Genomic DNA, 16,404 nt, shown 5'->3' with positions numbered 1-16,404 from the left:
TATACAGATTGATCGTTATGGTGAAGCTTACTCTCTATTGTTAAGTTCTTCCATCATGGACAACTAAGCTGAAGTATTCAGGCTCAGGTTTACCCAGGGTTAACCCGACTGAAGGCAAATTCCCCACACTGTAGTTCATCCAACATTCATCCAACACATAACCTGATCTGTTACTACACAGTTCCTATTGCCACCTTGTTCCACTGAATCTTTGCAATTTGGCATTTATACTGCCTTGTGATTAGACTTTGAGAACTTGATCGCATGGTGTATTCCTAGGTAGTGACAGTCAAGTTGTGTGATGTAACGATGCGTGCACTACGTGTGACCTAGGCGCTACCCCACTGTGTCACGGGCAGGCAGGAAGGTTCTATGAGACTAACCCAATAGCTCAAAGACGGGACAGGCAGGACAGGTAGACAGGGACGAGGACAGGCAGGACAGGATGTTCAGGATGGTAACAGATACCAGGACAGAAGACAGGGACAGGAAGTTCAGTATATTCAGGGTAGGAGACGAGGACGTTGCTTGGGGAGCAACATTCAGGTAACAGAGGGAGGTTCTATCTAGTCTATATATCTACACAGGTTGTAGTTGACAAGATCTACAGTGGGGTGTGAGGCTGGTAGCGGTGAGCGAGGCTCCAGCATCGAGCAGGACAGCAGTCATGCAGGGAACGCTAAAGTAGCGTGGGAACAGTGGTCATGCAGAAACGGTGGTCATGCGGACGACAGTATCATGCTATGACGGACGGTGGTTATGCAAAGGACGCTAGCGTGCTGTTACATCATGCAGGAACACTAGCGTACTGTAACGGTCATGCAGAAGACGCTAGCGTACCGTGACAGTACCCCCCTCTCTACGGCAGAGCTCCGTCGATGCCGAGAGGGTAACCAGGAGGGTTCACCTAGGGGCCGGGCTTGTCAGGGTAACGGCGGTGGTAGTTTTCCACTAGCTGCTTTGCATTCTCCAGGTATTCGGCGGGTTCAGTTGTTGGGTCATCGTAGCCGGTCCAACGAACAACATATTTCAAGCGGGGGCGGCGTCCACGGCCGCGGCGTTCCCAGAAGGAGTCCAAGACTTCTTCAACTTCGTACTCAGTTTGTCCAGCCACTTCAACGTGAGGTGGAGGTGGACGAACTTGACCAGGGATGGGATCAGAGGTGTCAGCGTATCGGAGCTTGGACACATGAAAAACAGGATGAATCCTCATAGAGGCAGGCAACTCAAGTTTGTAAGCGTACGGGCTTATGATCTTGCAGATGCGGAACGGTCCCAAGTTCTTCCAGTCTAGCTTCTTCTGAGGCCGGGCGGTTTGAATCGTCCGGGCGTCAAGCCAGACTTTGTCGTCAACTTGGAACTGGCGAGGTGGCTGGCGGTGCCGATTCGCCTGCTCTTCATGGAAGTTTTGGGCCATTGCCATTTCAGAACGGGTCAGTTCTGTTATCTCTTCCATTCGGGCAGCGAAGGCAGCAGCGTCTCGGGACTGGGCGGAATCGGGCAGGTCGGAGATTGGCTCGAATCCCATCCGGGGTTGGAATCCGTAATTCGCAAAGAAAGGGGAAATATTGGTGGTTTCAGAGTAATGCGCATTGCCAGAGAACTCAGCTAGTGGCAACCAATCTTCCCAATCGTCTTGTAGATATGCTACGTACGCACGTAGATATTGTTCCAAGACCGAATTCATTCTTTCGGTTTGACCATCGGTTTCTGGGTGGTGGGCAGAGGACAGGGTTGGTTCAATTCTCAAGGACCGAGACAGGCACCTCCAAAATTCGGCAATGAATTGAGGTCCTCGGTCCGAGACGATAGTCGATGGAAGGCCATGCAACTTCCAGACATTCTTCAGGTACAGACGGGCAGTGTCTTCGGCGTTACAGTTGCCGTGACAAGGAACCAGATGACGCATCTTGGTTAGCCGGTCTACAATCACAAGGATGGCATCGTAGCCATTGCTCTTGGGCAGGTGGGTGATAAAATCAACGGATATATCACGCCATGCTCTCTCGGGAATTGGCAGCGGGCGAAGCAGGCCTTTCTGGCCATCACGGAAGGGTGTCGCGCGGCGGCAGGTATGGCACTGGCGAACCCAGCGGGCGACGTATCTTGCCATGCCAGGCCAATAGTATTCCCGGGACAGGAGGTCGTAAGTCTTGGAACGACCTGGGTGTCCCGAGACAGGAGAGTCATGGTACAGGCGGAGGAGCTCTGCTTTCAGGGCATCGCTTTCGGGAACGTACAAGCGGTCTCGTACGTACAAGTAGCCTTCGCGCTCCGAGCACTCGGCCAGGGTGAGTGTCGGCAGGCGGCTCGTTTCAGGGTTCAGGATTGCGGCCAAGGCAGCACGGGGTACAGGGTCAGAATCATATGCAGTGCGGAAGAGTTCTTGCAGATTCGTCGGCAGGACGATCTGATTCAGGCGAGTCTGGCGGCTAGCATCGGGTAGGTTGTGATTCTTCAGGACGGTTTGGCTCTGGTGCAGAAGACGGTCATCACCCTCCTTGGGTAAGTCATCTGACCGGCGCGTGAGCGAATCAGGCTTCGCACCTAGCTTACCCGGGCGGTAAACGATGTGGAAGTTGAATCGGGACAGGAATTCAAACCAACGGGCCTGACGGCGGTTGAGTTGCTTCGTAGACATGAAGTACTCCAGATTTCGGTGGTCGGTGATAACCTTCACAGGCGAAGGGGCACCTTCCAGTTCAGGACGCCATTCCTCGAAACAGCGGATGATGGCCAGGAGTTCTTTGTCGTAGATTTCGTAGTTGCACTCGGCTGCTGAATGCTTCTTGGAGAAGAAGGCAACAGGGCGGAGGCTACCATCGTCATCGTATTGGGACATGACACCAGCTGACACATAATCGGACGCGTCGGTCTCGAGGATGATGTCTTTATCCCAATTGAAATGGGCCAGGACAGGGGCAGAGGAGAAGTGGTCTTTCAGGGTTCGGAACGCTGATTCGCAGGTAGAATCCCACACAAAAGGGACATCTTTCTTCGTCAAGCGTGTCAACGGGGCGACCAAGCTAGAGAAGTCGCGAATGAAGCGGCGGTAAAAGTTACCGAAGCCGAGGAAGGCTTGGGTATCTGTCAGGGATTTCGGGGTAGGCCAATTACGCACTGTTGCGACCTTGGCTGGGTCCATTCGAATGCCATCACGGCCGACGATCAAGCCTAGGAACTTGGTTTCAGTGCAGTAGAACTCGCACTTAGGAGCCTGGGCGTATAATCCAGCGGCGCGGAGGCGTTCGAGGACCGCACGGATGTGTTCGGTGTGTTCTTCACGGGTACGACTGTAAATCAGGATGTCGTCCAAATACGCCGTGCAGAACAGGTCGAGATATTCTCTCAGGGAAGAGTTGATGTATCGTTGGAAGGAGGACGGGGCTCCCGTCAGTCCAAACGGCATGACCAGGCTCTCAAAGAGGCCAAAACGCGTGCGGAAGGCAGTCAGGTATTCTTCTCCCGCAGTCATTCGGAGGTTGTTGAAAGCGGAGATGATATCAATCTTGGAAAAGTAGCGCATTCCATGCAGATTGTTCAGAGTTTCCTTGACTAAAGGCAGCGGGTATCGGTCTTTGATGGTCACAGCGTTCAAGGCACGATAATCGACACAGAAACGCAGTCCTCCGTCAGCCTTCTTCACGAACAGAACGGGAGAGGCAACATGCGAGGAGCTGGGGCGGATAAAACCTTTCCGGAGATTTTCATCGAGCCATTCACGGAGGGCTTTCAGTTCGTCTCGGGACATGGAGTACAGGGGCCCGAAAGGCAGTTTCGCACCTTCCACCAGGGGGATATGGTGATCCATGGGTCGGTGTGGTGGTAGTTTTTCCGCCTCGCGAGGGGAGAAAACATCGGTGAAATCTGACAATTCGGCGGGCAGGGAAAAGGGTTCAGGTTTCCGGGGACTTGCAGAGTCCGGGGAGTCAGGACGGTTCAGGATTCGATCGATTTCTTCCAGTGTCGTCACAAACAGTCGACAGGCAGACCGGCGGGAATAGGCAATGGCACCTTCCTTCGAGATCGGGACAATGTTCAAGTTGCGAAGGGCCTGGGGTCGTGGGGGCAAGTTACTGGGTCGATCTTTATGGGGGACGTTGTGTAAGGCCCGAAGCTTCTCGGGCTTTCCAGGAACGTTGCAGTGGTTTCGGCAGTATTCAATTTTCCAGCTTCCGTTTCTCTTCCATCGAATACTTCGATTCCAAATGGAGAACGGAGGGGGTGGGTCGGAATTCGGTGCAGGGATACCTAGGTGGCATCAATGAAGGCTTTTCCTTCTGCACCACAGTCAGTCAGGGCGTATGTCGGGAAGGAACGGTCTTGAAGAGACAGTTCCACAGGGAGGATCATAAGATCTGACCGCTGATTGTATTCTTCCTCAATTGGAAGACCATGTACAGCAGCGGCCGAGATACGAATAATCTGGTTCGGGGTTGCGCCGGGAGGTTCCACCTGGGGGCGGCTTATTCCAGGCGAGCTCCTTTTTTTTGGTCCATCACTGGGGCAGTCCGAGTGGAAGGACGAGAAGGAGTCACGGCGGTGGTGGGAGCAGGAGACCTGGGGCGTCGCGGCAGTAGAGGAAGGGGACAGTGCAGCCGAGCGGAGCTGTCGGTTATCGGGTTGTGGGCACTGGCCCACTAGGTGGCCCTTTATTCCGCAACGGTAGCATTCACCCCTTTCTCGGCGGGAGGCGCGGCGTTGATGGGACAGGTCCATGGCATCCGGGTCTGGTGGAGGGGCAGTTGTTCTTTTTCATCAGCGTATGAAAATAAGGAGCGGACATATTCAAACCAAGCACCAGTGTGGTTGGTAACCCCTTCGCTGAAGCTCTCGAAGCTATCAGGCACGATCGGGGGTTCCGGGCGGGCAGACATCTCGTCAGTGTCTATGGGTGGAAGCAACGTAATGTCACGGGCAGGCAGGAAGGTTCTATGAGACTAACCCAATAGCTCAAAGACGGGACAGGCAGGACAGGTAGACAGGGACGAGGACAGGCAGGACAGGATGTTCAGGATGGTAACAGATACCAGGACAGAAGACAGGGACAGGAAGTTCAGTATATTCAGGGTAGGAGACGAGGACGTTGCTTGGGGAGCAACATTCAGGTAACAGAGGGAGGTTCTATCTAGTCTATATATCTACACAGGTTGTAGTTGACAAGATCTACAGTGGGGTGTGAGGCTGGTAGCGGTGAGCGAGGCTCCAGCATCGAGCAGGACAGCAGTCATGCAGGGAACGCTAAAGTAGCGTGGGAACAGTGGTCATGCAGAAACGGTGGTCATGCGGACGACAGTATCATGCTATGACGGACGGTGGTTATGCAAAGGACGCTAGCGTGCTGTTACATCATGCAGGAACACTAGCGTACTGTAACGGTCATGCAGAAGACGCTAGCGTACCGTGACACACTGGTTATGTTGCGCTCAGAACACAGAAATAGTGACCTCCCAGAGGAATAAACAGCTTCCAATAACGGCCTCACACAGGCAAGCAGTGGGCTACTCGTGCTGGGATGGGCTGTGTGGTGGGTCTCTCAGGTTAATTGGCCTCCCTTCTCCCAGCTTCGATCTGCTCACGGACCTTGACCAATGCTTACATCCATCAGACCTAATACCAAAAGCATTACACAAATCGCCAAGGATCTTGTCATTTCTGGGCTGGCTTCGTAGTGGCAGGGGTGAAATATAATTGAGGCAAGTATACTAGCTATATCATGTGTAGGAGCCAAGAAATGGCCAGAGCTTAAATGTGGCTGACTTCTTCGGTCGAAGTTGACCGAAAAGATTCGGAGACAAAGTCAAGATTCATCTGTAGCTGAGCTGTCAAGACCTTGACGGTATGCATGGACCTGAGAAATTCCATCAGTCCGTGTCAGTATACCAAAGCAACTAAGCAATTTTGACCTTTGCCAGTAAGGCTGCTGGGGCGAAGTCGGCTAAGGGGATCCCACAACCTCGGGGTCCGTTCAGAAGACCGCCGTTTACATAGTAACGCCAATGGCACTGGGATCAACCTATGGCCTTCTAATTTTCAACATGAATAGACTGACTTATAGCACTGAAGATAAGCACTAGTACTACTTCGATACAATTAAATAGTTCCACATTGATTAAACGACTTATGAATGGCTAATATCTGTGATGAGTTGTGCTTTTCTGCTATGCCTGTGCTTTCTCTGCTATGCATGCAAACTCTTTAGGGATTGATACTGTATATAAACTCTTTTCCAGATGCTCTAAGCTAATCGTCATCACAGGCAAAGATCTGCATAGAAAGCTGAAGCCAGTCCACTCTAAAAACTAGGAATCTATTGCAAGTCATTAATGCACTTCCATGAGCGATTCAACTGTCTAGAAACATTGGAATAATGTTTAGCTGAATGCTGCTACAAGAACTGATTTTTTTCTGATTTTATTGTCTTCTTGTTCCTGGCCATAGAACAGGTTACTTTGTCATTGGCAATGAGGCCACTACTGTAGCAACATCTGATGACCTCAAGGCAATTCCAAGTAGCGAATTACTCTCTATATCAGACATAACCATGAGTGTTGGTAGGTTAATATGCTGAAAGAGTAAGAACCCAAAAAGACAAACAGAATGATATTCCAGTAGCGACGACCGACGAGCGTTAGTCTTGCATAACACACACATTGCACACTGACTGTACAAACTTCTGTGTACTGCCATGCCACTCTTTGCGATTGCGAAGCTGTTGTCAATAGTGCTTAAATAGCTCATCTCCGACATCCGGCTACTAGACACATGAGTTGCGTATAGACCAAGATCTGTTCTATGCACATTATTCTTTATAAATATATTAGCTTCATCACCTCTGATGTCCTCATCTCTCACCTTATATCATCCCTAAGTATACCCCTTTGCCTTGGCGTACCCACGCAAACGATATTGCAAGTCTGGTATTTCCATCTACCAATCACATATACTACTAGCTACCTGTTTTTCTTCTTTTCAAAATCTCTTATTCCACCTTCTTCTATTCATTACACCAATACTCATTATACTATCATGAAGCTTTTCGAGTTCTTCCAATCAGCCTGCACGGGTTCCTTGTTGTGTACACAAGTCACTGGCGGCGATAAAACGGTCCCTCGTCCCTCTGATCTTGGCCTTCAGATGTTCGATCATGTGGACGATGGCTGGAAAGTATTCACAACCACAGAAGGCTTTTTCGCGAAAGTTTATGTGTCTGAAGAGCCCAATTATATTGAAATTGCCTCAGTCAAAAATCCAACAGATGATTTCAAGTCCTATGAAGCTTTAATGAGTATTTGGGAACATGAAAGCAAGCTGACTGTAGCAAGTCTTGACAAGATCATGTACGAAAACTTTGAGGGGTCTGATCTCGTCATGATTGATAGGGCTTTGATGAACTTGGATGAAGATCCGCTTGGCATAATGCCGGTTCGTGGTATTGAGATCTCAAAAGACTCCCTGGATCATGCTGAAATTTGGGATACTTTGAGTGCAACATCATTCGCCCAGGATGCTGTGGAAATATGCAATCAGTTCCAAGATATGCGCAACCGCTACATTCAGTCATTCAAGATTGGCAGATATCTTGACACTGGAAAATGGCTGCAGATTGTATTTGCTACAAAAAGTGAGCAATAATCTGACAATAGCTTTGAAGGCTCACAGCATGGCCGTGGCAGTCTACATCATGTGTAGCTCAGGCCTCACTCTTACCCATCACGCTGCATTTCAGACATGGCAGCAACACACTTGCACAGCAATGAATAGACACTGAGGAATCACCTCAGGAATGCTAGGCAAGGCTCAGTTGATTGATCAGTTTGGAGCTAAAACGTAGCTATCCTTTGATAGTCATCCATCCCATAATTAGAGTTTACTTAATATATTATCTCACTTGGATCCTGGCTATGTATAATGAAGAGTGACATCAACAGTGGATATCAGGAGGCTGTACTGAATGTCCTGTAAAGAAGAGAAGAAGGGATAAGTGATTATTGAAGTTGCTCTGTATCTGTCTATGGCATGCCTGCAGAGCGGATCTCAGCCGGTTTATATATCCATCCCTACCATGTCTAGATCAAGCACATAGGCCTTTAGAAGAAGACCCTTCATGTCTGATGCTCAACCTAGTGTTTGCGTGAACTAGATCAGGGTCAGCAATGCTACTGTGATCCATCCAGATATACATTGCTAATAGGAGTATATCGAAGGCTGTACTTCTGACACCAGTCACAGCACTGGATTTGGAACACATGGCAGATGCCTTCATCATCACTCCTATTAATGTCATATTCTTCTGATCACTAAACTCCCTCATTGAAAGGTTTTCAATGCAGCATTGGAGCAAGTGTTATCCGCCACCACATTTTCGTCAAGTAAAAAAAAGGATTCCACCACCAAAACTCAGCTGTTTCATTTACATAGAATCTTCCCTCATTTCAGTCCAGTTGCTCCTCTAGGCTGTCTTCGGAATGTCATTCGGCCTATCCTCTTGGACTTCTGGATTCCGCAGAGCTTTAGCTCGAGAAATTGGCTAATTATCAGTAGCTCTCCAGCCAGAGAGGATATTATTTTTAGTCATTCCCACTTCATGAGCCTAGTGGAATCAGTCAGGGAAGCAAACCTTTCTAGTTCTCAATGGGAGCAATGTGCTAGAAGGTAGCAACAGTAAACATCAAAGACCATGTAGCCATTCATTTGTCCTTAGCTCAGTTAGCTGCAGCCTCTAGCCAGGTAAACAAAAAGACCACCATTGCATGATTCCCATAGTCATGTAGAACTTCTTCAAAACCAATACCTAACCCTAACGAACATCCACGAAAGGGTTGACCCCCTATCACGAATCCTCATGAGCATCATGAAAAAAGGAATGAAGTTTAGGGACATGGTGTTCTGTCAAAACTGTTCCATGCATGGAAACTTGGCTTATTCTGGACAACTATAACTATAGCTTCCATGATTCTACACCCCTGTGATGCAGGATCCTATTCAGCATAAGTGCTGACACTTAGCTGTGGACTAAGGGACTGCCAAACCAGTGGGCTCGACATACTCTGTAATGTGCTTTTGAGGACTAGGAAAATACCATCCCCATTGACCAGCTAGCCATGGCATGGGAGTGCTTGCCCTATGAGGGATGTAGTTGTCCAAGCTTCTGTCTTCCTTGTATTGCCAACATGTACTTGCGTAGACGTCTCAAAAATGCATTAATGTGCATGATATGATGAGCATGTGTCACACTTTTCCCTCTCGAGTCTGACTTTTCATTTGATCAATTGATTCTTGATTCTTTAGTCATTGAATGTGTCAAGCCTAAATACAGAGGCTAAAAGTCTTCTTGCTTTTCAAGCCCTTGAAAACAATGCAAAACTAAGCATCCGAAGCATCCAAAGCACTGCAAACCTCCATTGGCAGAGCCCCTAAAGCATGGAATGCACTAACAGAAGTATTTCCAGCCAGTCAGAGTAGATAAAATCTGATGCCCATGTAGTGCTTCCTCTAGTGGGCGCTGCTAAGGGGGCGCATATCTGTCACCCTCAAGATCAATGCCATTCTGCTGGCAATGTAGCCTGTCCTCAGAGATCCTATGGAGCTTTGCAGCACTTCAGATGCTTATGTAACTATAGAACATGCTTCTCGGGCTATTACTTAGGTGTGTCAATTGCATTACTTATAATATACATTTGTCAATATCACATCACATCTTGTAGAATAGATCTTATCTGGTTGCTGGCATCCAGCTATGGGCTGAAGCATTTATGTATAGATTGTTATTCATATACGCAATAGCCTCATCGCCTCTAGTCTGCTCATCTCTCCTCTTCTGCCCACTCCATCTTCCTATTTAACTCTACACCTGCACCTGCATCCATCCACTTGAAGTGTTTGTTTTATCTTTGCATCTATAAGTTGTCGTGCTGGCCCATACAACTTTACCTTGGCACCCAAGCACACGATATTCCAAGTTTCAGTATTTCCAGTTCCATCTACCAACCTCTTATACCTCTGGCTACCTCTTCCTACCTTCTTCTACTCACTATACTATCATGTGGCTTCCAAACTTCATCCAGCCACTCTTTATGGCCGTCTTGCTGTCTACCCAAGTCATTGCAGGCGACAAAAAAGTCCCTCGTCCACGTGAACTTGGCCTTTATATACCCAAGGATGGATCATGAAAAGAAGTCAAAACCACTGACGGCTTTTTCGCCAAAGTCTATGTTTCTGAAGATCTGAACTTCATTGAAGTTGCCTCGATGAAAAACCCAACAGCCGATTTTAAGTCCTATGAAGCTTTACTGAGTATCTGGGAATATGAAAGCAGGCTCACTGTGAGAAGTCTTAAATGGATCATGTATGCTGATGTTGTTGGGACTGATCGGGTCATCATCAATGGGGCCCTCGAAAAGTTGGGCCATGACCTTTCTGGCCCAGCGCAGATTCTTGGTACTGAGATCTCAAGAGACTCCCCAGAGCACGCTGAAATCTGGAATTCTTTGAGCACAGCATCGTTTGCCAAAGAGGCTGTGGAAATATGCACAGAGTTCAAAGATATGAGCAACCGCTATATTCAGTCGTTCAAGATTGGCAGATATTGTGACTTTGATATATGGGTGCACATTAAATTTAGTACAAATGTTGAGTAATATACACTGAGAGGAGGTCTCAAGGCTCATGTTGTTGGTGCAATGGTCTATGGATGGTGTGTGGCTCAGAGGCTTCACTCTGAGTTTAAGCAACAGCACATGGCAGCTAGCAGCAGAGCAGGACAGACAGCAGGGCCCCTGCAGGAAAATGTACAGGCCTTCAAAACAAACTGTAGAATAGATCTTGAATGTTGAATCAGTTCATTTTAGAGACTGTATCAAGTAGTCACATCACATCACATGGGATAGATCAGAGAGGTATGGAGTCTGCAGCTGTTGTCTGAAGCCTGTTCCTTTATGTTTTATTCTTCCTCACATGCTCGTCCTGTACATTAGCCAAAGATTTTATATCAACAATTGAAGAAAAGGATGGGACGAATCTATTGTAGGGATAGACACCCTGGAAGCGTTGTAGGGATGCCCAGACAGTCGAGTTCAGCCTTCTCAACAAGGCACACCCCTAACAGCCACTGAAGGTTTCTTTTGTAGAGACTGCCAAATCACCGAAATTTATCGACTAATTTGTCATACCATCCAGCCTTTCCCGTTTGGTATAGTCTCATTGCAGTCACTAGCTGCTGCCTCTGAGTGTCTTTCAACCTTTCTGAAAGACAGTGGGTTTCTTCACCATTTCGATCTTCCTCCTGTACCACTGCTGCAATGTAATACTCTTGATCTGCAAATTTCTGGATGAGGTCATTGTCCTTGGGAGAGCCATCCTCGTTGTAATTCCATGGGGCATCCATGGCAGGGGGTACAGCTGTAAGAGTCAAAGGAAAATCCCCAAATATCTCCCATGGTCCAGCAAATGCAGTTTCCCAGTCAATGACACTAAGAATCTGGTATGCATCGTCGACAATAATGTTGTTGTGGCCAAAGTCACCGTGGCAAAGAGGAAACGGGCCGGAGTCAAGAACAGATAGTCTGCTAGCGAGCTGACGAAGTGATTCGGGAAATGACGAAACTGAGGAAACAATTTCAGCAGCATATGGGCCCGATGCCTTTCGTAGTCTCTCCTCTGTTAACCCGAATTTGGCTTTCGCTGCCCATGCTTGGAAGAACTCGGTCGCTGTGTTGAATGGACCACCCAGCCCAGGAATTGGTCCCTGCTTGAATGTGCCATCAGGATTCAAGGAGACGATGGTGCCAATCTGGAGTAGCTGGATAGTAGATAGTTGGAACTATGATGAACAAAACATGTCAGTGGCCTGTGTGCATTTCGACGATAATATCTTACTTACATGGATCTTTGCGAGGCCACTCAAGAAGCTTTGGTTATACTGTCGTGGAACCTCCATTCCTAGGTCCATTCCTACATTGCCCTCTATGCAATCCATCAGCATGAATGGAGCATTGACACTGCAGTCACTTTGAGCTTCATAGGCATGGATTTCAGGGATGGGTAGCTGTGCTCGCTGTCGTAGAAGAGAAATTGTGTGAAACTCACAATCAATCTTTGTTTTCAGAGCATCTTCAGGGGAATAGTGACCATCTAGGTCAGGTAGTTTTAACTGTGCAACCCATCGAACCCCATCTGTAAACTCAATAATTCTGACCATGTGGTTGTAACCAAGACCAATGTCAGGAAGAAGAGAGCAGTCAATACCCATCCGTTTCATCGCTGCATACTTTCCTAAGGCTACCCAGTCCACTGACACTAGGAAGGCCTCGGCCCGGGAGTGGAGTGGGCCTTGCTGGAGTGAGGAGAAGTAAGTCCATTGGTGGTCAGAGAAGGTCCTACCACTTCCTGGGATGTCATGGATGTGTTTTGATGGCAAGGGTGATGGGGAGGCTGGGGCACAGCCTTGATCAGTAGAAGCACACAGCGGTTCTCCTTCTGAGTGATTGCTTTCCATTGTGTGAGTATGAATAGAAGTAGATTGATATGTAATGTGAGTATGTAGGGCTCATTGAAGAACAGACATTTGGACTTGAGACCAGATGATTACAAGAGAAAGAACATGCAATTAAAAGAAAAGAGAGTGAGTGAGCCCCCATTTTGTCAGTGACCTAAGTCAGTGTTACCAGAATTGCTGACCCTGATCCAGTTCACCGAAACATTAGGGTTAGTACCAGACATCCAGGAGGCTGGCTTAGATAGAGATAGAGAACAACTTCAACAATCACGTATTGCTTCTTCCTTTTCTTCACAGGACATTCCAGTACGTCCTGTTACATTTGCACACCATAGACATTGAAAATATTCAAGTTCAAGTACATTTGCACACTAAATTTCAATCAAGCCAATCAAATAGTCATGTATACTTTTAAAGTGTATCTAAATCTGAGCAGAGAACCTAAAAATCACCATCACAATTAAGGGAAACCTTGTAGACTACACCTTCTGAAGTCTAGTGTAGTCTACAGAGGACATACTGGATGTCCTAGAAAGAGGAATACATGGTTATTGAAGTTGTTCTTTGTCTATCTGCTTCTTGCCTGAAGGGTGGATTTCAACCAATTTATATATCACTGTCTAAAGTTAACCCTAACGTTTGGATGAACTGGATCAGGGTCAGCAATCATGACAAATCTACAATTTAATTTTGTGCAAAAGGGTGAAAGCAGGTCGCTTTGTTGCTCACATGCTAATGGAGACTGCGCTTCGACTATGAATCAGCTAGATAAGTAACAGCCACAAATCACAGATCTCTCCATCTTCTCATTCTTAGGACATTCAGTACGTCCTCCCAATTAGTGCTATTAATTTGTCATTGTTCTCACACAACTGAATCGGCTCTACAGCTAACCAATCTCTCTCATATACCACAGAATCAACTGGATAAACACAATAGCTATGGTCAGAGACGCAGCCTATCTTGCAGTCATTGAGCACAGGAGCCAGCCCAATGAAATCGACCGTGTTCCAGCAATAACGGAGGCAGACCGTGCGGGTTGTGAAGCATGGCTTAAGGATATGAACTTTTTGGTTCCTGGAAATGACGACAAGACATGGGAAATTATCCAGCGAAACTGGGTTAGTTTCCTATCAGCAACCAGCACCACGCCAGATGCAACACTAGCACCAGACCACAAAGCCGTGCGGTTTCACTCTGGCACAGAAAACAAGACGACAAGGAAAGAGCGGTTCCAGGAGGACTATCGACAGCACCTCTTGATCCAAGCGACGTTCTGGTTCTGGTTCGACGGAATAGAGGCCATGGTGCAACGATGGCCCCCAAAGGCTCGCGCTCTACTGAACAACGAGGACGTCATGGGGAATACTGAGAGCTTTCAGACACTGGTCCCAGACTGGAAAATAGCTCAGCGACGGAGATATCAATCTATCTGGATCAACCTGATATCCTTCATTGCATACTGTAGTGAGGAAAATGCACTAGAAGAGATGGGACTAAAGCTGGATGAGAGTCAGATTGATGATGTCCTAGATGTGAGACAGGAGGCGGCTATGATATACACGAAGTTGACGGGTATCAAAAGAAAACCAGAAGTTCTCCTCGGACTCAATGACAAGGTCCAGGCATTCATCGCCAACGCTCTGGCCAAACAGGCATCGACAGCCCGCAACAACCCACTTCTGTGGTGGATAGCGGTGTTGGCACGATCAGCGGTAGGTGGGGAACGAGACTTCATCAGCCAGGGACGCCTCGACAAGAACCCGCTGCCTATGGACATCGATTTCTGGGGTCGGATAAGAGCTCTGGTGCATATCCATAAGCTGATCATCTGCCACCACTCGATTTCTACCTGGGAGGAGAGAGATGTATGGAAGGTGGAGGTTGCGGGGGATCTCAATAGTGTGGATATGACCTGGATAATCGGGGAGGATAGGTCGAGAGCACCGAAAGACTCTAGCGATAGGCGAGACTGTCAAAGTCAGGCGTGGCAGGCCATGCTGGGCTACATTCGACGCAGGGTCCAGGAGAATCTTGGGGGCATCGAGGGGACAGCAATGCATAAGGTGCGCCAGTTGCAACGCCAGATCAGCCTGGCTGATGGAGAATGAGTTTAGGTAGGGCTCAAAGAGGACTGCTAGTATAGGAATTCCAACGTTGTTATTTGAGGCCATTTTGTAGGGAGAAAGCATTGAAAAGGATTTAAGAAAAGCAGTAGAAACTGTCTCTATAGCAGTATGGCACACTTGGTAGCAACAATGGTTCAGAGAACTGGTTAGTCCCTTTCTGTATCTACTCTGCACGTTATGAGAGTTCTCAAGAAGGCAATGGAGAGGCAGCAAGAGTTTTCCAACGGGCTGTTTTTGTACCAGAGGAGTACACTATCATGTCACCAATGTATGCTGAGGTAAAATCATCGAGATGTTCACACAGCACACGATTTATGTACTGTTGGAAGATTGAGGGTCCATTTGCCAGTCCAGATGGCATGACCATCTACTCATATGCACTATGTCTTGTCCAGAATACTGTCTTCCATTGATCCCCTTCCTCAATGCGAACACAGTGGAAAGCTGCTCCAATGTCAAGCTCAGTGAGCCATTTCACACTCACTATCATCCACAGTGTCTCTTAGATGAGGGGAATTGGGTATTTCACAGATAACATTCATCTTCAACCCCATTTGTGTGATCAAGCAGACCATGTGTTGCTTGGTAATGCTGCGTGGAAGCTTACAAGATGTAACAAACTGTTGGATGAACTGCACGGAGGATAAGTATTGTGGGGGCAGGGAATCTGCCTTCTGTCGGATTAACCCTGGGTAAACCCAAGCATGAATACTCCAGGTTAGTTGTGCATGATGGAAGAACTTGACAGACAACCTTCACCAATTCGACCAATCTGTCTGTATACCAGCATGCGGCTGTACAGGATCACGAGTGACTTCATAAGTGACAAAGCTGAATTCAGTAGATTATTCCGACAAACTTCCAAGTAATGCCTTGACGCTGAGACTCCAGAATGGAGGAATCCGGAAATAGCGAAACAAAAAAAAAAAAAAAGCCTTTATTCGCCTTGCATTGCAAGCCAAACGAACTATCCCACCATCCTTCATAGGTACAACAGTAGGGATGGCCGGCCGAGCACTATAACCCGGAGAAATGGAGCATTTTAGCCATAGCCACGACAAGAAGGCGTAGGGCTGTATTCCAGCTGTATCTTTGTGGGCTAATATTAACCGGACTTAAGTTCCTTGGCAGAGCCTTGGTCATCCTTAAGCCCGCTACTCCAGGTGTTGTAATTAGGCCGTGATGACATGGTGGCTAAGGATTACTGTCAACTTGCAAGGAGCTGAGATACATGATGTCCAGAACTGAGATTCTCGGTACAACATTTCCACCGCCTGACAACAGTGTGGATTTATGCTGTTTATAAACAAATTTAATCCTTTTTAGGTTTCGTTTTCCCCTACTAGGTCTGCGACATGATCCAAGAGAGCTTAAGGTCAATAGATATATCAATGGCAAACTCAAATGAGGTCACAATTTAAAAACAATGTTATAGGCAATCCTAAGTAGCTTATTACTTTGTAAATTAGTTTTATTTAAGAAGTGTCACTCCAGGGATGATAGGCTTTAGTCTGACATGACACAGACATACTGCACACTAATTATAAAGACGTTTATGTGGTGTTACTCTTCATAACTGAGAATCTATTGTAAGACGGCCATTAAATAGATCTTTGTTGACATCCGGCTGCTAGAGATATGGGCCGGCCATGGATGGGCCGTGGATGGGCCGTGGATGGGCCAAGGCATTTCTATATATGATGGCTTCATCACTCTCATCACAATCATCTCCCTCTTGTATCACCCACTACTCACATCATCCATGAGCGTTGTACTATT

General features: G+C 47.5%; 4 protein-coding genes across 4 annotated transcripts; 2 read left to right on the top strand and 2 right to left on the bottom strand.

The window, feature by feature from the left end:
* Nucleotides 1-907: 907 nt before the first annotated feature.
* On the bottom strand, nucleotides 908-4,719 carry HOO65_090340 (Retrotransposable element Tf2 155 kDa protein type 1; the record flags this gene model as incomplete). The annotated part of the gene is made up of 2 exons (XM_071004431.1): nucleotides 908-4,251; nucleotides 4,320-4,719. 2 exons carry the CDS (start codon nucleotides 4,717-4,719, stop codon nucleotides 908-910), a joined length of 3,744 nt encoding a protein of 1,247 aa, XP_070856226.1.
* Nucleotides 4,720-7,029: 2,310 nt separating this feature from the next.
* On the top strand, nucleotides 7,030-7,635 carry HOO65_090339 (uncharacterized protein; the record flags this gene model as incomplete). The annotated part of the gene is made up of 1 exon (XM_071001691.1): nucleotides 7,030-7,635. One exon carries the CDS (start codon nucleotides 7,030-7,032, stop codon nucleotides 7,633-7,635), a length of 606 nt encoding a protein of 201 aa, XP_070856225.1.
* Nucleotides 7,636-10,289: 2,654 nt separating this feature from the next.
* Nucleotides 10,290-12,496, bottom strand: HOO65_090338 (uncharacterized protein; the record flags this gene model as incomplete). The annotated part of the gene is made up of 3 exons (XM_071004470.1): nucleotides 10,290-10,443; nucleotides 11,172-11,821; nucleotides 11,882-12,496. The coding sequence occupies 3 exons, from the start codon at nucleotides 12,494-12,496 to the stop codon at nucleotides 10,290-10,292; spliced, it is 1,419 nt and encodes a 472-aa protein (XP_070856224.1).
* Nucleotides 12,497-13,437: 941 nt separating this feature from the next.
* HOO65_090337 (uncharacterized protein) lies at nucleotides 13,438-14,607 on the top strand (the record flags this gene model as incomplete). The annotated part of the gene is made up of 1 exon (XM_071001690.1): nucleotides 13,438-14,607. One exon carries the CDS (start codon nucleotides 13,438-13,440, stop codon nucleotides 14,605-14,607), a length of 1,170 nt encoding a protein of 389 aa, XP_070856223.1.
* Between the last annotated feature and the right edge of the window lie 1,797 nt (nucleotides 14,608-16,404).

This window comes from Ceratocystis lukuohia (assembly GCF_044167205.1).
Source record: "Ceratocystis lukuohia strain C4212 chromosome Unknown Supercontig9_pilon, whole genome shotgun sequence".
In the NCBI taxonomy this organism is placed as follows: Eukaryota; Fungi; Ascomycota; class Sordariomycetes; order Microascales; family Ceratocystidaceae; genus Ceratocystis; species Ceratocystis lukuohia.
Note: the sequence above shows the minus strand (reverse complement) of the source record. Positions and strands in the feature narration are given on the sequence as shown.